This window comes from Ambystoma mexicanum, chromosome 6p (genome assembly GCF_040938575.1).
Source record: "Ambystoma mexicanum isolate Mex_15411 chromosome 6p, UKY_AmexF1_1, whole genome shotgun sequence".
In the NCBI taxonomy this organism is placed as follows: domain Eukaryota; kingdom Metazoa; phylum Chordata; class Amphibia; order Caudata; family Ambystomatidae; genus Ambystoma; species Ambystoma mexicanum.
In genome coordinates, this window is record NC_090935.1 from 663,861,600 (window position 1) to 663,881,767 (window position 20,168).

A 20,168-nucleotide genomic window follows, 5' to 3' on the forward strand; every position below is an offset into this window, starting at 1 on the left:
TTCAGCTTCTAATTTATGGTGCCATCCGGGCCTTTGATCTGTCCCCAGTCCTCTTAGAGTTACAATGAGCGAGTCATGATCACTACAGACCGACTTCTCAACCTTCATACTTATCACGCTCGGAAGCATATTGCCCAATACAAAACAGTAGTAAAGGTTTGCTTGTGTTTGACCATTTGACCAAGTGGGGACTGTCGGAATGTTCCCTTCAGTGTTGCCATTTAGAATGTGAAGGTCTCTTAGTTTCATCTCTTCTAACCATACAATTCCTCTCCTATCTTTCATCGATTCTCTGGACGTGTTTTGCTTCCCGCTTTGATTTTGTGTGAGGCAGTTTGAGTTTAGAGCTCCACAAATAAAAAAACCTGCATTCGGGTCATCTTCTAGGGCACGATCAATTAAATCAGTGACTGTTTCCAAGAATGTCAGTCCCTCTTTTGCATCTGGATTCCAGTATAAATTCATTATGATTAAAACATTTCCTGTGCTGGCCTTGTTGTTATACTGGATCCTTATTGTCTGAATATATGTATTTGGGTTCTCTGTTTGAATAATTTGGAAGTTTCGGCTGTTTTTTATCAGTAACAGATGGTCTTCCTTTTTTTCCTCCCCTTGCCGGGTAAGAGTAAATTGGGTGACCATCTAAATGCAGTGGTTTCTTTAACCAGGTTTCCTGCAGGCATGTTACGTAAGCTTCTATTATTTTCAGAGATATGTCATTAAATAGGTGGCTGGAGCCTGGAGTGTTCCAGGTACCTATTTTCCGTGTCCATCCGAGGTGTTCTTTTGGCTCTATTCATTACGTTTCGGGATGAGGGCTGCAGCTAGCCAGTCCCAGGAGTTGTCGTTCTTCACTCTCGTTTCTACTTCATTTAGTCTTATAACCATATTGGGGTCGTCGCTTCGGTCTTTGTGTTGTACTGTTATTTTGATTTTTTGAAGAGCCGTTTTTGTTCCCATTGGGACTGACTATTTAAATCAAATTCTTCATATTTGTTTGGGACTTGCTTCCCTGCAGCAACCATTTGCTGCATGTTGGAGTTTCCATTTCCGGTGCCAGTTACAGAATTTTTTATTTTATTTGTGTTTGTCACTTTTATTGGCTGAAAGGTATTTTCTGGCACGTGGGTTAGTTTTTTCATTTCAATCTCTTCGACGTCAGCCGTTCCTTGCTTCCATGATTGTTGACAACAAAATTGGGGAGCTCAAGGACAGAATTATTTTTTCAGTTGCCTTCTTGTCTGGGAAGCTGGTAGTTTTTATATCTTTGGAGGAGACCACTCATAATCTTGGTACATGATGCAACAGTGGCATCACGTTTGAGCGGTTTAAGAACAATCCATCATTTACTTTTTGGATTTGCTCTGAGTAAGCTGTCATTTACTACAGTCTCACACTTTTTCGGTAAGTTGTCTCTTTGCGTTGGGTTTTTCTACCATGTTTTGTTTGTTGCTGTCTTTTTTGTGTGTTACTGTATTTCGTTGATTGCAGATTTATGGATTTTTCAATCAGCTGTTTCATCAAGCCGTCATGAACCTCTGGTGTTGGTGTTTGCGGTACAATAGATCTAATTTTGTTCTATCTATCGCTTAATGCAAAAAAGGGGTGAGATTTGGGAACGGCTCGCGTTTCTCTCACAGATTCGCGTTCTGTAGTTTTTTCCCGGTCTTATTGATACACTCTGTTTGGGTGTGATCGAAGTGTCTGAACCTCCATCGTCATATGTTGATAAGTCCAGTAGTTCTATTAGGCTTTCATTCATTTAATCTTGAAGAGGGGTCCTGATGTTATTAGGTGTACAATCCTGTCTGTCTGTTTTGGGTTTTATTTTTGGTTGATTCACTTTGAGTACTTTTGGTTGAACTTTGACTTTTTTAAGTTCTTTGTTTTCTGCAGACGACACAATTCGTAAAAATGTTCTTGATCCACATGGTTTGTTTTTAATCAATGTTCTTATATTTTTCGTTTTCTGCGGCATATTTTGTGTGATGGGCACTGTTCCTCTTTCACTTACTTTTTGACCTTGTTTAAAGTTAGAAAAGGGGTTTACATTTGTCATTCGATGGCCCAGTGAAGTTTTCTGGCGAAATATTAGGTGTAGTTGTTATCTGTATCTTTGATGTTGTTGCTTTCTCGCCACTTCCATGAACCCTGGCCTGTACTACCATTTTTATTGGATGGCCCTCTGGTGATTTCAGAGGTTGGTTTTTAGTCTGAGGTTCATCTTCACAGGCCTGCAGAGGATCCACAATTGTTTGAATTTCTGTGTCAATTTTATTCATGATTTTTATCGAGTGCACAGTATCAGCGTTTTCTTTTGCAGTTCAGTTTCTGCAATTGCCTCACTGCACTGACCACATCTGCTTCCAGTTGTTACGGGTACTGGTTTTACCCGACCCACTATTTCCGTAATTCCCTCCAAGAATGCTTTCTTGTTGGCATTTGGGTCTTGGAGGGCGTTGATTAATGATTTCAAAATAATTTGTTCTAGTTCCTTTTTGCTTCCTTTTTTTTCTCTCATGGCTTCAATGAGATTTTCCACATGAATCAGTTTTGAATTTATTAGGGCCTTCAGGGTTGAGAGGTCCTTATAGTTGTCACTTAGTCTCATAAAGCTTTAGGTAAGGAGCTAAAGTGATCGCACAGCCAAAATTATTGAAGTGTGGGTGGATTTTCCAGCTTCTTGGTGGGCCTCAGGATCTTGCTGTGATCTGTAGTTTTGGGGGTGACTGTTTTCTTTCTCTCATGGTATACGTTGTTTTCTGAGTATTATAGCATCTGTCTTGGCTTTCCGAACTCTCTGTAGATGACTAGTCTGAGTTATTAGATGAACGACAATTTGGCAGTCTATGAATGTTTGTCATTATTGGTTTTCCATTCTGAAGACAAGAAGCCAACTTTGTATCAGATCTGTGTCCAACTCTAGTGGACCAATTGGCCTGACAGCAATCAGTATGCTTTTTTGCTTTTAAACCAATTGGTTGTTGCTTGTGATCCATTGGTTTATACTGTGCGTTGTACCCGGTATTTGTTTTGATACCCCGGGAATGGTTTTCCAAAGTTTGTTCGTTGTTTAACGTGATAAGCAGTATTTCTTTGCTTGCGCAGGTTTCACTTAATGTAGGGAGTTCCTCAAAGTTCTCCCTATTCACCTGCTTGTGTTCTTCCTGTTCGTGGTCAGTCTGGGTTTGAGTACAGGCTGACGTGTTAGACACAATATCCAAATCAGTTACATTTGGAGGCGGATCGACTCGTTCAATCGAGTGTGAGTGTGAGTGTGCAAGATTTTCGGCCGCCTCCTGGTCAGAGTGGGAGACTGCTGCCATGGTGGTCTCTGTTGTGTCCAATGTAATTGGAATGAAGGTTGTAGATTTCACGTCTACAACAGGTATAGTTGGAGCGATGTTATCTCCCGCAATATTTGCTGTTGATTTTAGTGAATCTTCATCATTGACCTCTGCAGGTGGCAAAAAAGCTTGAAGCTGCTCATCAGACGGACTTTGGCTAATGAAGGGCAATTTGTCTCTGTTTCCAAATCTCTCTTCTCCTGAGTTTTGGAAATCTTTGGGTTACAGTGCCATTTTAGTTTTCCCATATCAGTTAATGCGAAGCTCCTTTTTTTGGCTAGTCGCGTCATGTCGGGATCAAAATTCTTCAAGTGCTTAAGTTTGTTTGTTCCTATTGCCCAATCCACGTATTTAGCAGGGGCTATATTGTCAGTATAGGGCATTTGTATGTTTCTCTCATTTTGAGCTTTCGTACTATCCAAGGTTTCTGCGGTTTTCAAGCCTTCTATTGGCAAAGTTTTGTTGCCGTGTCGGATTACTTTGTAAGTATTTTTTAGTGTGCTGACGGCGTCGTTTGTGGGTTGATTTGCCACTTCCGGACGAGGTCGGTGGAAGGCTGCCTCGTTGTACTGCGTGAATGTCTCTTCGTTCTGCAGCCCAAACGACTCGAGTGATTCAAGTGACACGAGCGTGCAGGGGGGGCATCAGCTCTACCTCAACCAGCCCAGGCGGCAGGGTGCGAGGCAGGGCGACTTGTGCCTCTGAGGTAAGGGGTTTGTTTGAATTTGTTGTAAACGGGTGGAGGAGGGGCTTTTGGGATGTGATATTTGGTGTTTACTGGACAAGGGGGAGCCCGCACTTGAAGGGGGGGCAGTTTTGATTAGCAAACATGTTCCCAAGAAGCGCTGGCATTGGCTGTCCCTCATTCAATCCCTTTCCAATCCCGCTCCCACTTCCCGATTCTGTACCGAACATCATTGATTTGCTCGCAAGCAGGCGGGACTTACTTCTTGTCCTCTGTTTTAGTCCTCTCTCATCGCGATCTTCCATATCACTCTCCAGATTTACAGATGCAATCAAGGCAGAGACCGGGGGAATGCTTAGTGGTGCTGTGTGTTTCGTCACAAATCAGCGAACACTCAGCAAACACTCTGCGATGCTCCGCGTCCAGAGTCGAGGTTTTATCGGTGTTGATGATGTAGAGAGTGTAGAAAGACTCACTGCCTCTCTTTTCCAAATCCAAAGCAGCAAAGTAATGGTGTTCCTTCACGATAAAACACTCAGCAAACACTCCGCCTTTATCTCTATTCACGGTGTTAAGCAATGTGTTTTGTTATCTATAAACTGTCGGTTTAGTTTATCGATATTTTACTTGTATTCATACTTTCACAATAAAGGTCATTTTTTGTTAATCAGTTGTTGCTCAACCATATTGCTCAACATTACAGGCCAGTATCTCTCTACCTCTTTGTTTAATTTATGATGATGTGACCCTCAATGTCTGTTGAAATAAAGCATTGCCTTCAAGATAAGGCCTCTTGCCCTGAATTAAAGGAAGAAATACATGCAAAGTTAGATTGTCTTCATCACCGGCACATGACTGTGAGATCTCCTATCAAGTGGTCTTGAATCTGAAGGTCGTTTGTTTGTGGCTCCCTGCTTGACAAGAGTGTAATCTGTCATAATGAATATCCGGGGTTCCCAAATCCAGAAAGTGACTCTAGGTGAGAGAAGTATATATCGACAACGGCCTCTCCATCCTGCCTGCTCTAGGAATACTGAGCTGTACAGTGGTTGCGTCTCTTGGTACTAGTTTGCAGCAAAATTCTGGGTCTCTCTCTCATATGTAGTCTGGTGAAAGGAACCTACTTTGCTGTGAAAATCTGTAGCTATAGCCACTGCTACAACCTGGGGGTGTGGGCGGGGGGTTAGGGTTTCTATAGATTTGGGGTTGTTTTACCATAGATGTCCGAATGGGAAATGTACGAACAATCGTGTATAATGTACATTTCTCATGCAGTAATTTCCGTCACGAACATTTCAGCCGAGGTAAAACAACCTGAAATCGTCAGGATGCATGGATGAATGACGTTGCACATTTCAGTGAAACGGAAAAATCTTATTGCAACCTCATCCCCTATACATAATGTCCAAATGATATCTGGGCTGAAAGTGTTTACTGCTTCCAGCGACCCAACGTATTAACCAATGATTGATCCCTGCGTTAATAAAAGAGGCTTGCTTTACCGGGTGCTTTAAGACGTTACTATCTATATACTTGTGTTACGTGTTGCCTTACTGCTTCTCTATATGAAAGGGATTGTCTTTTTAGTTTTTTACCCGGCGGTTTATTTTAGGTACCCTACTGTCAAAAAGATTCTGAAAAATGCTGGTTCGTCTTCGAGGCAATAAAAAAGTGGGTGCTTGGAAACCTATTTTACATTAAAGAGGACAGTATTAACGATGGCTCTGCCACATGAGGAAGCATTGCTTCCCAGAGGAAGATACTTGAAGTGAGCGAGTGGGAAAGAAATATTTAGAATACTGAATGCAGATGGTGTTGCAGGGCAAGTGTAGAGGACCTTTTGCGTTGCAAGAGGAGCTTTAGAGGTGTATTAAATGGAGATTAGCAAAAGCACGAGGTGTACTAAGTAAGCCTTACTCCAGCTGGTACACTTCACTGCAGCAATAGTATGCGTCCTTCTTACTGCACATCTAACTTGGCTGTAGATGCAACTCATTTGTATTGTAACTGAGAGTGAGGGCTTCTTCACACATTCACAGGTAATATTGGAGTCTACTCAGCCGAGAGAATCAAGTCACTTTTTGTCCTCGTAATGTTCTTTAATCAGAATGCTAATGCAGTCGAGGCTAGGATCCCTCTGACATTGCCATACTTGTAAAAATACCCTATGCATTTGAGCCAATTAGTGTTTTTTGCAGCCTCTAAGGCAGGGGTGCACAGCTGAATTTGACAGAGGGCCGAAAGTACCTTACATGAGGGCTATAATGGGCCAATAAGTAAATGTGGGCGGGGCGGTAGGCAGGGCATGGCAGGAGGCTTTTTAAACCCCCAATTTGTATTAAACACATGGAAAAATAATATGTTTTTGAGGGGTAACGATTTTTATTTGCATTTCAAACTTACATTTTGTACTACACATTTTCCATTGTTATAATTTCTTTCTATTTAGTTATTGTATCTCGTCTGTTTAATGAACTTATATATATTTTATTGACCCTAGATTGGACATTCCGTTATTTTGGACTGCTATAGTTTGCTGTTTGGGTTGCCCAAGAGGAGTATGGCCTTCGTTGAGTCAAGTTTCCTCAAAAAGCAAAGGATGTACATCTCCTAACTGTGCCTGTTTTAGCTTTATTATTGGGTTCACTCTCAGAGTGCAACACTATGCTCCATGGCCCACTCACCCCCAACCAAACACTATTCCCCATGGCTCCCTCAACCCCCAACCAAACACTATGCCCCATGCCCCCCACCCCTCAACCAAACACTATGCCCCATGGCACCCTCACCCCCAACCAAACACTATGCCCCATGGCACCCTCAACAAAGCGCTATGCCCCATGGCCCCCACCCCTCAACCAAACACTATGCCCCATGCCCCCCACCCCTCAACCAAACACTATGCCCCATGGCACCCTCACCCCCAACCAAAAACTATACCCCATGGCCCCCTCACCCCTCAACCAAACACTATGCCCCATGGCCCCCTCACCCCTAACCATACACTATGCCCCATGGCTCCCTCAACCCCCAACCAAACACAACAAATCAACACCCATACAGACCCGAACTCCCCACCCCCAACTCCGAACCACCCCACCCCCCAACTCAGCACACACACAAACATGCAAACGTACAGACCCAAACCCCCCACCCCGCAACTCGGCACACACACACTCTCAAGCATGCACCCATACAGACCCGAACCCCCGACCCCCCAACTGAGCACACACACAAACATGCACCCATACAGAGCCAAACCCCCACCCCCCAACTCAGCACGCACTTAGAGTCTAAGGCTATGTCTAAGGCTATGTGCTGAATTTAGCTGCATTTGAGTGCAGCCACTGTTTTGCATTTAAGATGATTTTTTGAGTGTAGCCACTGCATTAAATGTAGCTGAATTTGTGTGTAGCTACTGCTTTGCATTTAGATGATTTACAAGTGTAGCCACTGCACTGAACTAAGCTGAATTTTGAGTTTAGCCACTGTATTTAATTTAGCTTAATTTTGATGGAACTGTTCACTAACCCTACTAGTTCTCAAATATCCTGCATACTCACCCTCAAGCAAAGAACAAAACGCACCCATACCTCTATTGCAAAACCACCACAAATTGCACAAACTACGCAACACCCAACAAGAAACTAAACCAACCACACATAAATCTCCCCATACACACTCGTACACCAAACACCACATACCTATTTTTCCAAATAGAAGCTACCAACAAGTTCTCTAGTGTTTTTCCCTCTCAATCCCACTAACTAGGCCCTCCCAGCCCTACTTCCTTTTCAGCACAGCCAGAGCGCTCAGAGACCAGGAAAATGGCAGCGGTCCGTAGTATGAATCGCAATAACACAAGTAAACAATCGAAAGCAGGTTATAACAGATCTTTTTAAATTGAGATTTATGTTTGAGGAAAGCTATTTAACTACTGTTAAGAAGCCTTGAAGAGCCTGAATATTGTGACATCAACTGATACTTCTTCTGACTCCCCTTGCAAGGCCATGCTATACACACTTACCTTTGCTTGGGAATTCGTACCAAGGAGCATTAGGACACATCTAGAAGATATTTAAAGCATAAATGATCAATCACAATGGACCGCCTGTTATAGTTCACGTCTCATGTGGAAGTTAGATTTTCACACTGTGTATTAGCTCCTTGTTCCCCAGCGGTAGCTCCTGATTATGGGTGACCCCTTCTAGCCAGCAGCTACTTTTAGATCCTGCTCATCACAATGGTCATTTTGATACTTGTCCAGGTATAGGAAATACCTATGAATCTTCAGAGGTTTTTGTTACTTTGAAACACTAGAAATGATATCGGATTATGCATAGTTATTCTGACAACCTTTGGCTGTTAAGGCTGTATATCTTGGTCCTTTAAGCACCAGGCATCCTTCATAGGGGCACGTTTAAGGTGGTGGGGACTGTAAGTATATTGAGAGTGAATGAGTTACATATATCACACGTGTCTCTCTCCATCTACATATCCATATTGCTGCTAGGTGATAGCAGGTCACCCCCCCCCCTTTCCTCCCCATCCTAAACCTCGCTAAATTATTTACTGTTCAAGAATGTCAGCATTCCGTTCTCAAAGCACTCAAAGCAGAGTAATGGGCTTTAAGATTTTTCATTGGAGTTTACTGTTATTCAATACTTGAGCTCTTTTGCACTATTGAAAACACATCATTTAGTGAAGGCACAATTGGTCCTTTTTTAGTTTACAATGGCTTTGGTGTAGAACTTTGTAAAGTACAACCAATTGCATAGTAACACTCAGTGAAGCGAAGATGAATTACAAGTGCCTATAACTCGTTAATGGATGCTCCAGGGCTAGTAATAACTTAAAACACAGAAATCGGGGGATAGTGTGCCACCAAATAAGAGCCAATTGTGCAAAATATGGCAATTTGCACAATAAGAGTGTGCAGAAGACAGTTCATCATGCAATAGGGACGTAGATTTGAAACAAGCGTCCATAACCTATACAAACATTTTCATCGTCTCATTATGGTGATGAGATCAAAAACAGCTCTTTTCTTTGGGCTTACTCCAGCAGTTTGAGGGGATTTAGTTTGTGCAATTGCTATCAAATGCTGTGTACTACACTAGTATTAATGCACAGAAATAAAGTACGCTAAGTGTGTGATGCGGAAGTCTGGTAAGTATGATATGGTATGATAGGTTATTTATAACGCGCTTAATACCCAGAGATTTCTAAGCACGGACTTGGGGGTCGAACCTCTGGTGCTCCATGTTGTCTTGCTTCCAAGGCGAGCATGTTGCCCCTGTGCCATCCTCCCGAGATTGTGCCATCGGCAGAAGTGGAGTAAGTGTTTTGAAGTAAGTTTCTTTGTGCTTCATAGGCTCTTATTTGAACTTTATCAAGGCTAATAATTGTATGTAATATATGCTCCAGTTCATGGTGCTATTCATTTATTTATAGGGTGGTTCTATTCATTTATTTATAGGGTGGTGTTTGAGGCTTTCTACATTGCATGCATATGTATCCGATTTCACTCTTGTGCTCTTCACCCCCCAACTGCCATTGCGGTCAAAGTATATTTCTCAATGTGATATTTATTTTATCATTTGAGCTGTGGTTGGTGTATATAATGCTGGGATGATCTCAAGTGAAGCATATCCACTCGCCCTTTGTTCAGACTTTCTAGGTTGAAATGTTATTACAAATATTAAAGCCTTTCATGTGACAGAACCACTGTTCACAAAGATGAATTCTTGATTTTCAGGTTTTCTACCTTCTGAGAAATCATGATTTATCCATGAAAGCGAGCTACTTTCAATTTGCAAAAGAAATAGCAACAGCCTGCACTGCTGCTCTTTGTGATAACCTCAGATCACTTAAAGAACATGGAATGAACAAGATCTCCCTTCGAATCTCAATGGATATTGATATGGTAATCCTAATCATATGCACCGCAAATGTAGCACACTGACCAACTTGGCGATTTCGTTAAAGCAATTTGTTTGGCATTGATTGTTTGTGTATATGCTGCATGAGGGTTTAAACTGGAATAGGTGCCCGTCAACAAATGTACAGGTAGACTGCATAGCTTTTTTAAAGACTATATCAACAGAAGGATCTAGCAACAAACCGGCTAATAGAAAATGAAGTAGGCTTTTCTGCCCTTTGCATAAACTGCTTTTAGTGGTGAGGAAAGTCTTTCCATTATGTTTTAGTTTTCTTGATTGGATCACACTTTGGTAAGGCATGCACATTGGGAGATTTAAATCCTTTGAGGCTTAAGGCCACAGAGCATTAGCAAAGTCAGTATCTTTTTGGCGTTTATGTAGTAAACGTTTTCACAGCCTAATCTGGTTGTGCCTTCTTATGCTAAAGTACTACCACCATTTACCATTTTCACACAATGAGCTAGCTTGTGCCATCAAATTCCTGGGCACTCCATACTTTGTCAGTTATTGGAATCATATGTTGGCTATTTCCATCTTATGCCCGAGTCCTCGCGCCAAGTTAGCTCACATTTCCTCAGGTACTTAATCTGTTTGCTGAGCATGCTATCGTCATCCCTGCATGCCCTTAACCGCATTATTCTGCCATGGCTCCATGGTTTTCGCTGCTTATTTCATTGCCATTTTTATGCACTGTATTCATTGATGTCTTTGGAATTTGTGTCTTCAATACTGTGCACCCTTGTCACAAATATGCCACCTAGGTTCTTTGGTTTCCATGTTATGCTCCATATGTACTCTTTGATATTTGCAGATGTTCATTATCACTTCATACTCTTGTTGCAGTTTTCCAACAAGGATCCAAGGTTTTCATTGTTCTTTCATTTTCTTTTATCACAACACAGAATATTGTAATGACATTTAACGCTCCATCTCTAGTTACAAGTTATAACTATAAAGTTTGATGTCATATGCTTACTTTCCAAAGATTGGAGCCGGCTCAGAATGTGTTTTCCCCTCGGTTCCAATGTTCTTGCTAGTATGCGAAATGTTTAGCAATTATTCTAACAGTGTTTCATTTAATACTCATTATCTTCGTATATGGCTCCACTTGTAACCAGTCCTAATCATTCTTGCCAGTGAGTTATAAGTGGTAGGCTTCCAACTACTGTAGTGGGTTATTACTGGGCTATCTTTTTATCATGTCTCTGTATTACAACAGGCTTGACATATTTTCTAGCATCTGGATCTTTGTGAACCATTTTTTTCTTGTGTAAAGTTAAGGGTTACTACGAACCACATGCTTTTTTCCTGGTTTTAACCTGGAAATAGTAGCATGAATGTTGGACCTTCACAGCACAAAGTTTAAGATTTTCCCATAGGAATTAGTGTGTAATTTGTGTTTTTTGAAAGATCTGCTCTTCAGGTAGACAACTACTTTATACATCAATGGGATACCACACGCCTCAGTAATTGCACCATGCACTACTCAATGCACTCACTGGGGAACTCATTCCCCGTAGCTTGTCTGGTCACCCCTGGTGGGGGCACAGCATGCCACTAACAGGACAGGCCCCATGCCATATGACCACTGCACTGGTGATTGGCGCAGTACAAATACTTTTCTGGCGTGGATTCACATGCTCATGAATATTCCCTGTCGTCAGGCTGGGAATCCTCGGTAAAGAAAAAATCAGTATCAGTTTCGTTTCTGAACTGTTCTTAGTAGTAACCAATCACTGGTCTCTAGGTCATACTGCCCCCAGCCAATTACTGCCCTCTCCCTAACCCCCTCCCCTGGCAGCCATCCTCCGATTTTTACCACATGTTCAAGTGTTGGGAGTCCTCGCGCTATAGCTCTCGAGCTTTTACTACGTTTTGTGATTTTTCAAGGAGTTTTATCTCATTTTGTCGGTCAATCGAGCCTCAAGACCGGCTGTTTCTACTTCGGATCAATGGGGACCAGTTTCGGATTTCTCTACGCCCCTCAAGGGCGAAGTTCTCATCGAGTTACGCTTTTGGAGGATTCCAGAAGACCTTGAGGCCTATATTGTGGACATGGCCCAGGACAAAGGAAACTCGACGCCCGGATCCAAGCTGTTCAGGAACTGCCCTGGATGCGATTGCAGAATGTTTTCAAGGAGGTCGAACATTCTAGATGCCTCTACTGCCTGCACGAAGACAAAACTCACGTGGAGAAGGACTGTGCGCTTTGCAAGAACTTGTCGGAACGGACCATGAGGGATCGGCGTACCCGCCTCACCAACTGGCTGGAAGGAGGTGAGAAGAGGTCTGATCTGTCTTCTAAGTCCTTTGAGGGCGCTCCGGCGACGGGGGCCCAACAGAAGGTTAACCACTGCGAGTCCGTGGGCACCGGGAGCGCTTAACGGTCAGGCTCCTCGGCTGCCAGGCAGGGCGTGCTTTCACCAACGCCATCAACCATGAGCCAGCACTCTGGCTCGGGAAAGAGGAAGTCGGAGAACCCGGGTAAGCTCCTGGAGAAGCCCCGGTCGATTCTGATGGAAACAGCCGAGGGGGAGCGAGGCAGTGACCCTTCCCCCAAGGTGAAGGCCTCAGGCGCGCCACAGGAGTTAAGGCCCTGATTCACCTGGCTAAGGCCTCTATCGAGGGAGTCGTGGTGGCCCTGGCGAAGCCTGTAGAGCAGAGGTCGCCAAACAGTCTATCGCGGGCGACTAGTAGCTCGCCTGAGCCTCTTCAGTCACCCGCGCTGGAAATACTGAAAAAGAAACACTTTTTTAATTTAATTAATTTAATTTTGTGTTTTTGCAGTTATTTGCCTTGATCAGATTCCGAACCCTGGTGGTCCCATTTGTGGGCGGGGAGCTTGGCTGCTGTGCCACATGGAGCTGCTTGCAAATTCCCTGACAGGTGTCAGTATCACGTTCTGCTTCTGCAGGCTGCCTGTAGTACCAGAGTTGGCCTTGTGCGCCCCTGACACTGTCTTGCTTAAGCAAGCTGCTCTTGTTTGCCAGAGATGTCAGAGGGGTTGGGGCAGAATCAGGATCATTGTGACCACGCAATGAAAATATCACAGTAGCGCTGCTGCTCGCCTGGAAATGTTCAAAGTAATATTTAAAAAATTGTGCAATTTCTTTCAGGTGGCATCTTTCCAAACTCCACACTGTACATTTCCACTTTAAATCACTTCCATGACACAGGTAGACCCACTTTTAGTACATTAAGTGATCCATAGACACACTGTACAATAGACGCCTACCAGGGTAGCTCAGCAGGTTGACAGACCGATGCTGAGATGTTATATATTCAAAACAAAATGCCGTATCAAGTGTTTCAAGGCGCGACGAGGCAAGGGAGGGGTAACAGAGAGAAGACAGACAGTGATCCTACTAGGCCAGGTGTCATTCAGATCACGCAAGTGCATGTGAAGGGGGAAGGAGGAAAGTACGGGCGAGGGGAAGGGGACAGTGCAGTACATGGGATAATAAATAACAATCAGTAGCGTCCGGCCAGCTGGTGGCAAGTGCAAGGGTAGTGCAGACATCAGGTGTCAAGTGCTAGTGGTGGAACTCTAGGGGTACAGAACAGTCCCAAAGTGTGGGGGGTTGCTAGGAAGGCAGTGCAGGTGTGCGACTGGGAGGGGGGCTGAGCTTGAGAGCAGGGGTGGTTGCCAGGTGACCAGTGCAGTTTCAGTATCGGCCATGAAGTCAGCAGGGCACAGGAGGAGAAAAGGCAGAAGCAAAGAGAGAGGTTTTGAGTTGCTTCCGGAACCAGAGATGATTCTCCTCAAGTTTCAGGGAGACAGGGAGGCTGTTCCAGAGGGAGGCCCCAGCCGAGGAAAGAGATCTACCACCAACTCGTTGCTTGGACAAGCGACTGACCCTGAGGGAGTTGGAGGCGGATGAGCGAAGAGCTCGAGAAGGAAGATATTTTGGAAGAGAGAGCTAAAGGTATTGAGGCTGCAGGCCCCAGGTCCCAGAAGGCCTTGTGGACCAAACAGAGTGCTTTGAACTTAATCCTCGCAGCCACTGGGAGCCAGTGCAGAGATTTCAGTCCTGGAGAGATACGATCCCTGGGTTTGAGGCCAAGGACAAGTCTTGCAGTCCTGTTCTGGATGAGTTGCAGAGGGTGGAGAGTAGAAGCAGGCAGATTTAGAAAGAGGCTGTTGCAATAGTCCAGCCTAGAGAGAACCAGAGCTCTGGAGACATTGAGCACCTGGAGGAAGGGAGAGGAAAGGAAGAATGCCTCTGAGGAGGTGCAGCTGGTAGTGTGACTTCTTAGAGATGTCAGAGATGTAAGGAGAAAAGGAGAGTGTGGAGTCGAAGATGACCCTGAGGTTTTTAGCCTCACAGGTGGGAGCAGGAGGAGGGCCAAGGGAGGCCGGCCAAAGAGTGACAGGATAGGAGGGAGCGGGTGGTCCAATGAGGAAAATCTCGATCTTACTGGCATTAAGGCAGAGATCATTGGCGGCACACCACTCCTGGGTGGCGGACAGGCAGTCAGAGATGAGGGAGGGAGAAGAGGTGGCTGAGGGTAGCCTGAAAATGAGCTGAGTGTCGTCTGCGTAGCACTGGAATCATAGAAAAAGTGCTATAAAATGTGTTTGGCCAGGGTATGGGTTGGGCTGGTTGCTTGCTTATATTCAGGATGGAGGTGGGGATATTTCTGCCCCTGTAGTGAAAATCAAAAGTTGGCACCCATGAACCCACAGTTTAATTTCCTAAAAACTGCTGTCAGCACAACAGAAGCATTTATTTGTGATGAACCAGTTTGACAAGCATATAACATCTTTATAAATATAACCTGTGCTAAAACACAGATGGGCACACAAATAACAGAGTATGTGTGGTGTCTGACAAAAAAAACATTTCAAGGGAAACTAGTGAACACAAGCAGCATTTTTCAATTTGGAAATTACTTTTGTTTTTTTTATGGAAATGTGAAATGCACATTTGGAAAACAATAGTGTGCCTAGCATGTAGAAAGCCTGCATAAAACGCAAAGGAAGGGCACAAAAATTACAGGATATTTGTGTGGTAGTCCAACAAATATCTGTCTTTTTGAGACAGCTACTAATAAATAATTATGCAACAAAGAGGTTTTTGATAATATAATTGTGAAGGCATATGTTATTCCATCTGTTTATAGAGAGGAAATAATTGGGCCAAAACAATATTGGAAAAAATTCAGAGGTTTATAAATATCCCCACCCCGATATCGCCCGCTAGTAGCTCTCCACTGTTGGCCTCCACTACAAGTAGCTCTAGCTAACGTAAAGGTTGGAGACCCCTACTGTAGAGGCTACCCCAGTGGAGGCAACCTCGGGCCCAGAGTTTCCCTGCCACCGCAGAGGAAATCCTCTTCTCAGCCCATCGATAAGACCCCCGTGAGAACCCCGGTGGAAAAAGAGGGGGGGGCGGTAGCTATCATGGACAGGGATTCAACCTCTGCGGAGGAGCTGGCTGGGGTCGTGAAGGTCCTCAACAAGAAGTTCGAAGTGGTCCGGTCCCACGGAAGGGATCCCGACGAGGCAGACGGAGAGAGCGAGGGTGGCGCCGACGAGGGTCCTGTGGAGGCAGAGGATTCCACTCCCCAACCGTCGCGCCCGTCGCAGCCGGTACCCGAGCCCCAGGACAACTCGGGAGCCATCTTGATGGCAATCCAGGCCTTAGGTACGGAGATAAGGACCAGGTTACCTGTACCCCCGACGGAAGATCCAGCGGAACCTGGCCCGTTGGAGAGCCCTCCAAACAAGCAGAGAAGAGTTCATCCCTCCCCGCCCTTCCAGCCTGCACGGCCCTCGCAGCCTTTATTCCCTTCCCCTGATCTCAGGGAGGACACGGGAACGGAGACGGCCACGACGGGGACGGATGAGGATGGTGGTGACGACGGGATGGACCTTCCATCACCACCACCTCCTCGGGCCTCCCCGCCCGACGAAATTGGCTCTTTCCATGCCATGATTGCCAGGGCATCCAAGCTCTTCTCGCTCTGCCCCGAAGAACAGAAGAAGGAAGGTTTCCTTTACCAACAGCGTGAGGCCAAAAGGAAGATGGTCCTCTCTGTCCTGTTACTAGATGACATCTGGGACGAGGGGCTATCGCACCTGAAGAAGCCGTCCACGACTCCTGCCAAGAGAGACCGGTACTAGAAGTAGTACTGGGTCCCTGATTCCGCCTCTCTGTGCCTTAGGGCTCAGCCGACCCCGGATTCGGTCGTCTCAGCGGCGGCCAAGAAGAAGGCGGCAGGGGCTACGGCTTCGTCTTCCAACTCCTCCTCCCCCCTGGACGGTGAGGGGAAGAAACTGGACGCCATGGGGCGACGGCAGCGACGATTGAAGCGTACGACAGGGAGCTTTGGTTTAAGATAGCTCCTCTGCTGGACGTCCTCCCTGTTAGGGAGAATTCTCTGTAAAGGCTAATTCCCCAAACCTAGTGAGTCCCCCAGCAGCTTTGCTGGATTTTTGGGGTTTATTTTTTTCTCCTGCTAAGAGTGAGACTCTTTTCCTCCCACTCTTAGACATGATTTGAGGTGTTCCTTTGACTTTGTATGTGTTCTATGGGCTATGGGGTCCTTTACCCCATAGGGCTTCATGTGTTTTTGGTATGTGGGTTACACAGCACCCTCCATGCCGTAACCCAAGGGTGTCGTAGCGACCCCCAAACATATACTCCATACCCTGGGACGGACTACTGTCTCCCAGGGCATGTAAAGTCACCATTGGCTTTACTAGTCTCAAATTGTGAACAGAACCAGTACAAACCATCCTATTGTGGACGTACTGGTCAATTCGATTGCCCCGGGGTCTGTTGTTCGAGGGGGCACTGTCCAGCCCCCCCCCCGACCGAGTTTTGGCTGGTGGCAGTGGATACTACTTTTTATATTCGACCGCAAATATATTCCTATGGGATTTTCCCATTGTTCGAGGCTACCACTTTTTAATATAGCCTCGAACATACCGCCGGTTTATTAAATTAATATAAATTCACCGGTTGGTAATTTTTGCCGAAACTTGGTTCCAAAATGGCGCTTGTGTTCGCTTCTGTGACTCCAACCCAAGTCGAGCCCTTTGTTCCACTTTTTGGCGGGCTTCTCCACAGAAGCCTCCAAAAGTGGTGCCACTCTGTCTGGGTACCACAGGGGGTGTGGGAAGGGGTTTAGGCACCCTGGACTGAGTTGCCTCGGCAACTCAAGTCGCACTCTTGTGTGATTGGCCCAAGTGGTGAGCCGGCCGGCTCACCACTTAGCATGTTTGAGTGACAGCTACGCTGAATGAATGGGAGTTTTCTGCATAAAAGCAGGGCTTTGGGGACTGGAACTTCAGGAGTCGCCACAGGACCTAAAGAATCAGAGGAGGGAGAAGCTGAGCTGACCTGCAACGACGACACCACCGGTGGAGCCCTGCTGAACCGTCTCACCACTTTTCCCGACGACAGAGGAGATCTCCAATCCGGAGAGTCTTCTTCCTTTGACTGGTGGGGATAACCAGTTTGCCCGTCTTTTCGCCTTCCTGGACCATCTCGTGGCCGCCTTGCCTGTGCCAAGCACCCCGGCAACTGGACTACCACGGGTTACCACTACCGCGAAGAACAGGGAAACCTGTAACTGGGAAACTCCGTGGCTGGTTTCGGCCATGGCTGCGCAACGACCTTCATCTTTCCTCCACATCGAGACCTCCTCTTCCTCTGGACGAAACACTGACTTGCACCCGCTGCCAGGAACAACTGCCCCCGCTGGAGCGTTCTTCCCACTTTCAGGTACTGTGTCCCGCCTGGTTTCCCTTGCGACAGATCATTCGGGGTGACAGTAAATCCTCGACTTTCTAACCTGGGCTAGCCTGGGACCTGTTAACTAACTTTTCCTGACTTGATCTCAATCTTTTGTGAACTTTCTACAAAGACTCTTTGGGCATAACCCCACTGTGTGATCCTGGACACATTTCTCTTGCTTTCTCTAAGAGTGGGTCTGGCATTTGAACTTCCTTGCTCCCCAGTAGACCTTGCCTAATCTGCCTCACGGTGGTTCTTTGAAAAGTATTGAAATTTGTGTGCTTTCATAACCCTGCCTTTTTCCCTCCCTTTTTAATAACTTATTAGAGGGCCATCTTATGTTAAGCGCTTGCCTCTGTCTGAAAATAAGTGGTGTTTCTCATTAAGACTTGTCTAATAAGTAATTAGGATTGTATATATATAATAGTGACTGTGTGTTGAATTTATTTACCTCTTTGAGTTAGCGTAATTTACAAGTGTGTCCTTAAATAATTATATACTTTTACACCAAAGCTCTGGTCAGTGTTTGCTTGTGCTACTGTATCTCTGTACCTATTGTGTGTACTCTATATAATGCCTAACTCATCTTGAGAGAAGTCCGACTGCTCAGCCACAGCTACCAGGTAAATCTGGGTGGTACAGACTGCTACCAATTGGGTTTACTGCCAACCACCTGTAGTCCTAAATCTTTTGCAGTGGTCCCTAAGGGAACTGCACAGGTTTCTGCCTAACACTCCCGGACAACAAGAGGGCGGAGGCCCTAGAGATCCTGCAGGAGAGCGAGGTGGCGTCGCACCACGCCATAACAATAGCCATGACATTGCTGACACCGGTTTCCGCTAGTTGGGCAACGGCGTTTGTCTTCGACGGCGTGGTTGGCTCAAGGCAACGGATTTCTGTCAGGATGTGCAATGCCCTTTGACGGGAATAACCTCTTTGGAAAGACAGTGGACGAATCGCTGCAGGCCATCAAGTCCGACACGGAGACGGCCCGGGCCTTGGGGGTTTTGCAGCAACGACAGCCGCCCTTTCGGAACTCCGGAGGCAAGCAAGGTGCCTCCAAAGGATTCAGCGGCGGCTCCTCTACGTACCATGACGTGGCCCGTTCCTCGTCGCAAGAGGCCTACAGAGGACGCGGCAAGTCAGGAGGATCTCGCAGTCGCCAAGGAGGCCAAGGCGGCAAGGCCGCTGCCAAGCAGGACTGAACCGGCCGTAGCGTCGGGCCCCCACCTGAGCACCCCGGTGGGAGGCCGGCTGGCTAAGTTCGTCAGCGTGTGGGAGTCCATCTCCACCGACTGTTGGGTGCTGGACGCCCTGGCCTGCGGGCACACTCTCGAATTCCTAAAGAAGTGCCCCTGCATTCCTCCCGTGGCCAGGAAGGAAAACCACATCCCCCAGTTGCTGTTGGAAGTCAGAGCGATGCTGAAGAAAGGAGCCATCAAGCTCGTCCCAAAGAGGCTCCGGTGTGTACTCTCGATACTTCCTCATCAGAAAGAAGACAGGCGGGTGGCGATCCATCCTGGACCTGCATCGGTTAAACAAACACATCAAGGCCCAGAAGTTCCGGATGGTCACCCTCCAGCACGTGCTGGGACAGCTGGAGGAAGGCGACTTCCTGTCTTCGCTGGACTTGGAGGATGCTTACTTTCACATCCCCCTTCTAAAAGGACCCCAAAAGTTTCTCAGATTCATGGTCCAACAGCAGCACTACCAATTCAAGACCCTTCCATTCGGATTGAAGTCGGCGCCCAGGGTATTCAAGTGCCTAGCACCAGTGGCGGCGCGGCTGTGCCTGCAGGGGATCCACGTTTACCCCTACCTGGACGATTGGCTCATCCGAGCAAGGACAAGAGCACACAGCGAAGACCGTCCAACTGCTCACGGATCTGGGATTCTCCATAAACTTCTCGAAATCCCACCTGGTTCCGTCGCAGGTCGCACTGTTTCTGGGAGCCAAGCTCGACACAGAAGGCGAGGGTGTCCTCAACTCTCAAGTGCTATGGACACAAATGGAAGAGGTTCTCCGTCTGTTGCTGTGCACAGAAGATTAACCCTCTGCAAATTACGGCCCCTCAAGTGCTGCCGTACCTGCTGTCACTGGCCAAGGCGGGGCTAAATCCTGACTCCATCAAGATATATGATATGATATGGCATTTGTAACGCGCCTATACACAAGTGTTTCAAGGCGCGACGAGGCAGGGAGGGGGGAACAAGGGGAAGACAGACAACGATCCTACTAGGCCAGGTGTCATTCAGATCGCGCAAGTGCAGGGGTAGGGGGGAAGGGAAAAAAGTGCAAGGGGAAGGGGAGGAGGGGAAGTGCTGATCAGGGTAAGTAGAATAAAATAAATAAATAATAAATGAGTAGGGCCAGGTGATGGCAAGTGGAAGGTAAGTGCAGACAAGTGCTAGGAGGGGGGAGCTGTAGGGATGCAGAGACAGCCCCCCA

General features: G+C 46.2%; 1 protein-coding gene across 2 annotated transcripts in view; it reads left to right on the forward strand.

The window, feature by feature from the left end:
* The window catches only part of ZFYVE16 (zinc finger FYVE-type containing 16), a 1,039,436-nt gene that overhangs the window by 947,305 nt on the left and 71,963 nt on the right, over positions 1–20,168 (forward strand). For both annotated transcript variants that reach the window (XM_069627543.1, XM_069627544.1), the window contains exon 16: positions 9,791–9,958. In XM_069627543.1, the coding sequence (XP_069483644.1) occupies positions 9,791–9,958 (168 nt within the window). The remainder of the gene's footprint in view (positions 1–9,790; positions 9,959–20,168) is intronic.